Consider the following 11,848-nt stretch of genomic DNA (forward strand, 5'->3'; position numbering starts at 1 on the left):
TTTGTTAAACTTTTTCATTTTTATCTTTTAATTTATAAATATCTGTAACACAGATATTTGTAAATTAAAAGAAAAAAGAAAGAAAAAATGTCCGAACAATTCGTTAATAGGCACATAATTATGCTTATTACCGAGTTTACGGTATAGCAGTATGTTTGATTTTGTTTTGCTTTGCTTTTTGTGCGGGGTACAGTGTGTCCACTTTGTCCCTACCAAATCGACACTCACGAGTTCAGTTCTAAAGTGAAGTGTATGTCCAAAAGTGGATGCACTATATGCGGATGAATGTCCTATATTTAGCGCATGGGACCCTGCGGGTCCACACAAATTGCACTACACTTCACTTCAACTCGCAGCTAAAACCTGTGAATATAGTGTTTATTTTTATGTACCGTGCCCTTGTTGATCAAGTGGGTTGAAGTTAGTAGGCATAATTGTATGGGGTGTTACCCGAGGTGTGTGTGGGGTGTGTGGGGTGTGTGTGGGTGTGGTGTGGGGAGATAGATGTGCTGGGTACGTGTAATGTATTGCCTGCCTGCCTATAGTAGGCTATATGGTATTTGTAGGATGTATTTTGTATAATAATTGTAGGCTATGGTGGTTGGTTGGTTTCCGGCAGTCCCAATTTTGAGTTTAGTTTATTTCTATCAATATTTTCTTTTCAGATTACTGCTGCAATTGCCTACATCCATCGAAGAAGGGTGATACACACAGACTTGAAGACTGACAACATCTTGCTGTTTTCAACGGACATAAACGATCTGGTGAATGTGAAACTGGCCGATTATGGCATATCTCGCAATCTAGTGATTATGAAAGGAAAAGCATTTGACGAGAAGGTAAACTAATTAAAACATTGGGAATCCAATGCTTGGAAATTTATTTCAGAGTTTGCATTGATTTTGTTGGTTTGTATTGTTTTAACATGGTTTGAAATATTGTTAATGTTAGATTCTTTTACGTTATTTTACGTGTCCTTGAATGCATGTGAAATGTATTTCTGTCTCGAGTAGACAACCTACGATCGACTTATTTTGCCAATTTATAGAATGATAAATTGACCCATATTTCATTCGTTTGGTATCCTCTGTGATTTTTATTAAGCTGGCAAAAATAAACAAACAAACAGACAAACAAAAGCACGCAAATCAGTTGTGTGTTTTTCAATCGTTCAATTTAATGAGGGTCGGAATAGTTTATGTCATGATAGCCACGTAAATATTCTTCCTGTAAAGGATTTTTGAGTTTGGTTCAAAAGAAAACTCACAACTTTGAGAAAATATAATACATCCTTATTAATTTGATTAGGCCTAAAAATTGTTTGATTAGAACATAAAAAATAGGGTAGGTCGGTCGGCATTTTTTTACTCACATTTTAAGCGGTAAATTGCGTGTGATAAAGGCCTTGGAACTTTTTTGTTTATTTTTTAATAAGAAAAAAGTCCAGGGTCGGGCCTATTTTTAGAGTCAGTCCGGTTACGCCAATCAAACAATTTTTTTAGGCCTTATCGAAATATTTTGAAATCTATTCACATTTACAGCGTCACCACTAACGACGAGTATAAAAATTATACGTATTACCATAAATATACCTATTTTCGTTTTCTGCTCTGCCTGTAATTTATTTACCTTTAAAAACAATTTATTAATATAGGGATTGCCATTTGAACATTAAATGTTCTATGTTGTTTTGTGTTATGTTTAATAATAATAATAATAACGAGCATTTATATAGCGCAATATATCTGCGATCCCAGAGCGCTTTACAATACAAAGCAATATAACAAAACTAATAACAACACCCAAAAAATACCTTAAATCTACACAACAATATAAAGCAAAACATGAGTAAAATAGGTGGAACGCGGCAATTTACATGCAAGACCTATATCGTCGGGTGCATCACATACTGGTCTATCTTGAACTTTTGACTTTTTTGAGAAAATTGGTATATAGTTCATTTTTACGGAGCTCTTCCAATACAACAAATTACAGACCTCAATTTTTCCTAGAAAATTAGTTATGAAATGTTTAATTTAAACTATCTATGATTTAAGCTTATAATATGATTGGTAATGTATTTGGCAGCTGGTGGATCCATATTGTATGTTTTCTCTCCCACCACTAGCTCCAAGTGCAAAGAATAAAATTTACGGAAAACTAAATAAATAAACGAATATAGCTATTTCTATAATTTTCTACTTTGCAGGCCGACCTATTTTCCTTGGGCATGCTCTTCTATCACATCATAAGTGGATTGTTTCCATTCGATGATTTGAACAGTATCAAGACCAAAGTCAACATCACTACCGGAACTAGACCTAAATTTAAACACATCGAATATGCTATGTTACCCCGATGTGCTCATCTGGAAGCACTGATGAGAGCCTGCTGGCAAGACTCGCCTATTGCCAGACCAAGTGCCAAGTATGCTCTGAATCTCATGCAAAATGCAAGTTTCCTATGCTTGAGGCATTATCTGGAAGTTGAAAGTGATAACGAAGCATGTCTGTACACACAGGACACTGCCACAGAACAGGTAATGGTTCACGACGTTTAGTTAGGATGCGAATGTGGATGTGCACTACGCAATTGACGTTTAGAATATTTTTAACGCTTGGATTATGGACTCGCAAGTATTCGCGGGCTCAATACGATTGCGATCTGCGTATGACAAGCACATTACAACCACATTCGCATTGTTAACTAAAGCTCTGGCTGATATCAAGTTGTGTAGATTTCCGAGCTTTTTTGTTGCCCCTTGGAGTCGACACAAATCTTTTATTTTTATTCTTCTTATCATATCCTATAATATGCACATACAATTCAATTGAGTTATTAGTTGTTTTCACAAAACATTAAATTCAATGTATATTCTGAAACTGTTCCGATACAAAATTAAACACGTTAATATTGCCAATGTATATTCATGTTAAAGTCTTGCATCTTTTAGCGGCCCTACTGAATGTTTTAAAACATATCACATAGGCAATAATAATAATGGTAACGTTTTTCAAGAGATTTACGTAAATGTGCGCAGTACATTGGTACAATTCTGGCTAAAGGACAAAACAATGTTGAACTCATAATATCGAATGAATTCAGATGAATATTCCCATCTTAGCTCATCTTCTAATTCAGCTAAAGGGACAACCTGTTTAAGGAGTGACCATACCAGTTAGAAATGTATCATGGTTATTGATATCAATTTGTTATGGCTCATATCACGTTAGTAGGTTATTAACATTAGCATAGAATAAAACATCAACGTCTGTTTACATTACAGGATGAGGAAGCAAAGTGCGATCTGTGGCTGTGGAGAAAATCTGAACAGCAACGACTCATGACGGCGTTCAATTTTGAGTACAAAATGACGGATCATGAGAAAAAAGAATGCCTAGCGCCTGGAGATAAAGTCCTATGTGCTGTCCAGTTCGGGGACTATCATGTCCTAGGAACCAGTGTAAGAGAATTATGAGGACTTCCCTGTTTGTTCGACACTACACTTGTTCGACACGGTAAACACTAACCACAACCTAGCCCTAACACTAATCCTAACCCTGACCCCACTGCCCTAACCCTAACGGTTTTGAAAGTCTTGAGTTGATTGCGTGTCGAGCAAGCGGCATGTCGAACAAACGGATGAATAAATAAATAAATAAATAAATAAATAAATAAATAAATAAATAAATAAATAAATAAATATATAAATAAATAAATAAATAAATAAATAAATAAATAAATAAATAAATAAATAAATAAATAAATAAATAAATAAATTTCTGTCGGTGATTTAACGAGCGCTACACCAAAGTACCAGAACACTTCAACAATAATTCTTATTCCGCTGCTATTAGGATATATCAGAACTAATCCGCTTCACCATGTCCGCAACTAATGCGCAGGTACTCTCAGCCGACTAAGATTGTGATTACCCCGACAGCATTTGGGAATTAAACCGACTTTCCTAAGGGCGTAACACACTGGCCGTGGTGGGGCTCGAACCCGCAACCTTTGAATTATGAAGCTCGCGCCTATTAGGCAACCGTGCTTCCCACGCGCGACGGGTCTATGTTGTCCGCCTGAATTTTGAATTGTAACAAAAGCATATAACTGAAATGTATATATCGAACAAAGCGACTAAAGAACATGGAAAATTGCACAATAGTATAAATTTCCGTTCTTAAACGATGACCGGTTTTTAAATTATTTTTTGATCTTATATATGTACAACACAGTTAGATTTTGAACCATCGATTCTAGTCCATGATTCTATAACTAGAGATAAAAATGCTCCTTAACTATTAATGTCTAAATGGATAAATAGTAAAACAAATTCATGCGTTAGCGCTTCTTCAAATACTACACCGCAATATGTAAGTCTGAGACGTAATATGAACTGTTTTTTTTTTCTTTGCAGGGCGAGAAGCTTGAGATATACAGGTACAACCGGGAGAAAAAGAGGCTGACTCACCAGACTGATTTATTTGTGCTTACTCAAAAACCAGCTACGTCACTCTTCTACTACCCAATGGATGGTGAAGTACGTACTTTGTCTAATATTTCATTAGTTGATTGGTCGCTCCGCTGGATTGAATCCGCCTCAAACAATACCCATTATGTGTCCGTCTATCCACTTATGGTTTTCTTTTCCTTTGTTTGTGGTGGTAAAAATCTGGCGTCAGTATTATTCATGCCTTTTGCGTATCTAAATGATAAACATTTCTCTTCATCTGAGAAATATTTATCATTTAGATACGCATGTTTTGAGATCGGATATGGTCGATCTTAAACTCCGTCGTACATGTCGTATAAAAGTAGAATGTATATTCAGTCAAATGAATGTGTTGTCGCTCTCTAGTCTATAAACGTTTGTTATAAACAATAAGTAAGGGTCGATTGGTATGGTGCATTTTTATAAGCAGTATATGTTACAAGTGTTAGACATATCTTCATTTCATTTTTTCTATAGAAATCTGACACCCTACTTGGCTACCTGTTTGCTGGCTTAGAAGACGGGACACTTTTAATCTATTCGCATAACAAACCGCAGAAATCCACTACCAGCGTTTCTAGAACATGGGAATTACGAAAGCGTCTTGTCCTTAGCGGGGAACCCAAGCCATGCCAATGCATGGCTTTAGTCAATCACAGAAGGGAACTTCTCATAGGATGTGGTAATACGGTGAGAGTACTCAACCTTAACGAATTACTCTTACTAGATCCGCAAGTGCTCGAAGTAGGGTTCCAAGATGATCAGATGGTACAAGGGCTTGCCTGCTATGGAGACATGGTTTGGTGTTTCACAGAGGAGTCTACATACATCACACAATATGATCTGTCCAAGCGCACAATAGTCGATCGGTTCTACTGCTGCAGCACCGTAGTCATGCAAGGCCATTGTCTTTCCGACCAGAACAGTGAATCTACCAATATGACAATCATTTTACCCCTGTCACCTTCATCAAGTACAGAAAGTCCGCCATTTTGTGAGTTATCGTCGAGACCCAGAAGCGCGACCTTGACAGCACACGAAGCAAGGGCAAGATTTGCATCCACAAGAACAAAGTCTAGGAGTCTGGGGGATAGATACATAAGCTATAATGTAACAGCCCTCATTGCGGTAAAAGACACATTGTGGATAGGAAGATCTGATGGCGTTATCTTGGTGATAGGAATTGATCATGCTTCTGAAAGATACAAATTTGGAGAGGTTCTGTCTGTGCTTTCTCCAAGTCCAATGCTGGATCTTCCCGACGGTCCTGTTTCCAGGATGTTTCTAGTTGCTTCTGACAGAGTAGTTGCATGTCGGGATATCGTACCTGAGGAAGCACCGATACACAAATTATCATCGGATGACAGTTCCAGACCGATAGCCAGAACGAGAGGAACTACAATCTTCTCTCTGAAGCCAAGACCGTACAAACACCAGCTACTCGTGTGGGAAGATTGGGGCAGCCATGAACTACGTCAGTTTAAAAAAGCGCACGAACTTTGCAATTATTGACGTTTTTAAAGCTATGATTACTCTTGCTGTGGCTCTCTATTCAGTCGAGCAGAGTGACACATATGGAAAATGAGAATTGCATAAATAATACTCTCATAGGATAGTAGCTGCATATGGTTTAATTTCGATCATTGCTCCATTTGCCCCATGGCCAATTTTTCTACCAGGAAGTACATATGGTCATCTAATGTTTGACCCAATACACACATATTGTACATGGAATACACCGTGACAATACGTTGTGTATTGTCACGGTGAAGACCGTGCTTGGAAGAGTATGCTGTATGCTAGCATACGTATGGTCACGGTGTATAACGTTGTTAAAATACCACGTACTTTAGTACAGTAATAGTACAGTAATAGCGCCCTCTGTTGGTTATAATTCACTTTAAAACGTATTTTCAACGTAGTGAAGAAATATTTTAGGTAATATAACACTATAGAATATAAAAACTAGTATTTTTAGAAGTTACATTTCAAGGTCGTTACATTAAGGTTACTCAATGTTTTAACATTAAGGTTATATATTTTTTTTTAAATTAGAAACAGCCCGTCACCCTTAAGGTTACTCATTGCCCAGTATCAACCAAAAACATCAAGGCCGCAGGGCCGGCAGGCCCGAGGCCGGCGACTCCCATACGACGACTAAACACTCCAAGTGGGACCCCAATATAAGGGCCCCGCAAATCAAGAAAGCAAGAGTAACCTTAAGGATGACGAACTGATAACGAAAATTCTGTTATATTTACGGACAGCTCGTCACCCATTTCATAGGCCTACTTTTACATTTTTTTTACTCTTTACCCCATAATTTCCCTCATTTTTCAGGCCCTGCCCTCTATCGGGGGCTAATTTATAGTTTAAGCTTGTTTGCTATTGTTTTTGGAGCAACATTGTTTCTTTATAAGCCTGCGGCGCAACCTTGAACAATATTATCTTAGCAATATTGTCTTTTGAGATAACGCCCCGTAGCCACCCCCAGCCAGCCCCATACCTCATTTTGATTTTTAACATACCAATATTCTGCTTTTTATATTCTATGGGGTCGCATATTATCTCAAATATTTCTTCACTACGTTGAAAATACGTAATTATGACCAACAGAGGGCCTTATAACTGTACTAAAGTACGTGGTATTTTGACAACGGTATATACCGTGACAATACGTATGCTAGCATACAGCATACTCTTCCAAGCACGGTCTTCACCGTGACAATACACTACGTATTGTCACAGTGTTTTCCATGTCCATACGTGAGGATCAGGTATCCGGTACATGCGCCATGACCTTTACTATAGACCTTTTTCCCTCTTTCCCATCATGCACTATTCCAGGGGGTATGAGTGTAGCCTGAGTCCCTGGCCTCTCACTCGCAAAATGGCGGACAAACATGGCGGCGGCTCGTTCGAGGCCTGAGAACGATACGTGCATTTTTCATGGAGGACTTTTTCATGCGCGCCGACGTTTTTTTGACGGCGCGATAAATATCCATATATGGACTTATATAGTCCATATATGGAACACATAGTCCATATATGGACTTCTATAGTCTATATATGGAGATCAAACAACGTAGCGCCATTTCGTCGGAATTTTGAACACCGATGTCGAAATTCAATCACGGCGCCGTGTGGAAGACAAGTTTTGTACAGGAATTTAACAGGATATACCGATTTGTGGAATAATAAACAAGGTATAATGAACGGCAAGTGTTCAAACATCGCTTGGACCAAACTGGAAGTGAAGAAAGAGTTGAACATAATCCGATTTGGAAGAATTTATGTGGATAGTTACCGGGAGTGCCGCTGTGTGACAGTGTGTGCAGTATTATGTGCATGTGTGTACACATGCATGCTATACTTTTACCCCGGACTTTTACATGTCATGATGGTGATGATGGTTGTTTTTTACGTACTGTCTGCATGGTCTGAGCCCAGTTGAGTGACGACATATTTAATCAGCTCTATTCTAGTATAAAACAAGTTCATTCTTACGGCAGTGTGCTTTCTTATGGTCTGTCTGCATCTCAAGTTGCCGTGCAAAAATGGACATCTCCAATTCAATGCATCATGCATGCAAACCGTCATGACCGTGCGTAACTGTAGCCTGTTAATACTTCTGACTAGCATGCTAGGCCTCAGTGGCATACACGGCATCACATTGATTGTACTTGTAGACAGGCCTAGCATCTGACTTGGCAAGAGAATACTGCTACTTGACAATATCGTCGCACCAACCGACAGTGTCACTGCAATCATGCAATGATCAAAACCCTGAGACTTCCATGCAAGATTCTCCATCATTATGCCATGCATGCATGTCAATGTCATTAGACATTATGTCATGAATGTTGTACCCTGGATAAATCAGTTGATTTGCTATTTACTGTGCCTGATGTCATGATTATTGCCCAGGATTGTTGCATGCCTACAACTTCCAACATGTCCAGGGTCATGAGGTATACTCATGGACATGGTACTGGCACTGACTGGAGTTTTACGCTGATGTTGACAGTGTTACCATGGCCATGTGATGTCATCATTATTATTGACTGTGTACTGACTGTGACATGGACATGGACATGAGTACTATTTGCCGAGATCTGACTGAACAAACACCAATGCCGCCAATGGCATGTACCGCATGCGCCAATGTGTCATCATGTTAGTAGCTGCAGGCCTACGAAAGAAAAACGGTAAGCAAAAACATGACAACAATTCAATTGTAGCCTATAGTTGAACACGATGTCCTCTCCTCTCCCGTATGAGGTTTGGACTATAATTAGGCCCTAGCATATTCACCCCCCCCGAGCGTTAGTATGCTGGCATGAGCTGCATCCATGACATTTTTCCATTATTTTCATGGAAAGAAAGTCAACTATTTATGGAAATTTAATATCAAAATTTAAATTTAACCTATCAAAATGCCAGACACGCCCTGCTGTTTAGCAGTGATAGCTAAACATAATAAGGGGGATGTCATTTTCTTCGGCAGAGGGGGTCATGAATATGTAAAAATTTTTATGACCCCCCCTATTGCGGGCAAATTTTTATGACCCCCCTAAAAGAATGCATGCGGAGCGCGCGAACATTTTTAGTCACCAACCTTCAATAATTCTATAAAGCCCTATTTTGGGTGTTAACAAATTATAACCCCTATATTTGGTCTAAAATTGTATGACCCCCTTCCAGTATATTCATGACCCCCTTAGGGGGCTGTCATTTTCTACGGAAGGGGGGGGGTGGGTCATGACTCATGAATTATGTCGGTGACCGGAGTAAATTTTTTCATGACCCTCCTATCGCGGGCTGAATTTTTACAACCCCCATATCTCAGGTCGAAAATATTTATGCCCGCCCCCCTTCCGCCTACACAGACTGACTACAAAGTATTCATCACTGGAACTAAGGGGGCTGTCATTTTCTTCAGAAGGGGGGTCATGAATATACTGGGGGGGTCATAGAATTTTGAGACCAAAAATTTTTAACAACCAAAATAGGGGGGATATAGAATTATTAAGGGCTGGTGACTCAACATTTTTTCAAAACCAAAATGTGTGCGCAATCTTTTGTTATAGTTATACAATGGAAGATTTTTGCGCACTCCACGTTCCTTCTTTACACTTACGCTCTAAAATTTGGGTACGCTCCGCGCCTTACTTCCGGCCATGAGTAATTTGTCTTCAGTCTGTATAGGCGGAAGGGGGGTCATAAAAATTTTGACCCGCGATAGGGGTTGTAAAAATTTAGCTCGCGATAGGGGGTCGTAAAAAATTGACTCCGGTCACCGACATATTCATGACCCCACCCCTGCCGAAGAAAATGACATCCCCCCACAAGGCACGAAGCGCGCAAAAACTTAAATGCGAAGAAAGTGTGTGGAGCGCGTTAAAATTTTGACCGTAAGTGTAAAAGGTGCGCGGAGCGCGCCAAAATTTTGAATCATATAACTATAGATTGTGCATACATTTTGATCGTAAGTTAAAAGATTGCCCGCGCAACGCGCGAAAATTTTGGGTCACCAGCCCTTAATAATTCTATAACCCGATTAACCCCCCACTAATTTTGGTGTAAAAAATTATAACCCCCCTATTTTTGGTCAAAAATGCTATGACACCCTCCAGTATATTCATGACCCACCCCTTTCAAAGAAAAAATGACAGCCCCTAAATAACCCGAATTACCCGATAAATAACGCCCATGTACAAATGATGTACATGTACCTGGGAATACAAATATTTCTAATTTCTTTTCATTTTAATAAAAACAAACTCAAATGACTTTTTTTTTCAAACTCTAAAATCTACTGTTAAAGAAGGCTAAGCATTTTCCTGATTTTGACATGGTCTTGACAGGTACCGGTATTAAATTTGTATACATGAATGAAATACAATAAAATATTAGATCAAGTCGCATCATCACGCAACAAAAAGTATGCGACCGGAATTTAAAACATTTCATTTGACTTTCTATTTTACTGTGGGTGCACCGTAAAACTCGGCTGTACATTCTCTACGGCGCGGCATATATAAGCGTGGACTGTGTTATAAATATTGTTCACTGGAACTGATTATAAGAAACAAGCCTACCATCCATTTTGAAGTAATTAAAAACAAGTTCACAACAACAACAAAAACACAAAAAACAATGGAGCCTTCGGGCAACACACAAGCACTTTATTTGATGATGAACCACAAAATTGAACGTGGGCCTAAGTTTAAAGAAAACAAAGCAAAATATGCCCAATTCAAAAACCGGACCGACATAATGGCCGAGTGAAAATTGAAGAAGTCAGAGTATTAAACAGAATCAGAATTGTGAAAGGAAAATATAACAATAACTGAAGCAATAGGTTTATTTAAAACTAAACAGTATTTATACTATTATATAATACTGTAGGCCTAGGGAATATAAATCGCAGGAAAGAAAGCAATTATCATACAAAAAGAACAAGTTTAAAATTCATTAAAATTCCTTTAAAAACAGTTGTTTTATTCACGGGCGAGTCGGAAGATAATTTACCCGCGGAAATTTCCTTAAATGGCAATGCGCCATGCGACGCGAAGCGCGCGAAGTCGCACGCGTTTTATTAATGAGCTCAAAAGTCCTCCACGCTCAGAACACGTTTGGTGTTCAGTCCTCGTATTGAGCACAGTGTAGCGGCCGTGCGTATATTCGAGACTGGAGGATTTAGTCTAGGTATGAGTGTCGCAAAATACATCATCTCCCCGGGGGAGTACAGAGTTATGTTCATCACATTCTGGAATACGGACATTTCGACTGGTGCCCATATCACAAAAAAGGAATCCCCGATAATGATGATAATGGCGCCACAGTCACTAATACCTTTCGGGGGCAAAAAACAACATTTCTATGCCTTATGGACATGGTGTATTCACCCAAAAAAGTTTCCTGTTATTGAAACCTAACTTTGCATACATTTTATAGACCTAATGGTGAAAAACTGATGACGGGACACGCAGTGATATTTTACCGGCGTCCGTTTCACTTTTTTTCGGAGTTGAAAATAAAACGAACACAAAATCTCTTACACAGATGTTCTGCATCGCTCCGTAACTGCATCACTCGTGTATTCAATAATTGCATAATTAGTAACATCGATGGCCTTTACGATAATCCGCATATATGGAATCAGTATGACCATATTAAGACAAAATAATTGCAAAGGCCTGGCAAAGACCATCGGATGCACACGATCTATGAGGTTGATGAACTACGTCATACCCCCCTGGAATAGTGCATTGTGGGATAGAGGGAAAAAGGTCTATAGCAACTTTATGGTTGGTTCAATTTTAACTGGACACAGTCAATATTCTAAAA

The 11,848-nt window shown here is 38.8% G+C and overlaps 1 protein-coding gene across 1 annotated transcript; it reads left to right on the forward strand.

The window, feature by feature from the left end:
* The first annotated feature begins 811 nt into the window (after positions 1–811).
* On the forward strand, positions 812–6,195 carry LOC140171677 (leucine-rich repeat serine/threonine-protein kinase 1-like). The gene is made up of 5 exons (XM_072194970.1): positions 812–839; positions 2,210–2,539; positions 3,287–3,463; positions 4,421–4,543; positions 4,973–6,195. The coding sequence occupies exons 1-5, from the start codon at positions 813–815 to the stop codon at positions 6,005–6,007; spliced, it is 1,692 nt and encodes a 563-aa protein (XP_072051071.1). The 5' UTR covers position 812; the 3' UTR covers positions 6,008–6,195.
* The last annotated feature ends 5,653 nt before the right edge of the window (positions 6,196–11,848 follow it).

This window comes from Amphiura filiformis, chromosome 15 (genome assembly GCF_039555335.1).
Source record: "Amphiura filiformis chromosome 15, Afil_fr2py, whole genome shotgun sequence".
Classification (NCBI taxonomy): domain Eukaryota; kingdom Metazoa; phylum Echinodermata; class Ophiuroidea; order Amphilepidida; family Amphiuridae; genus Amphiura; species Amphiura filiformis.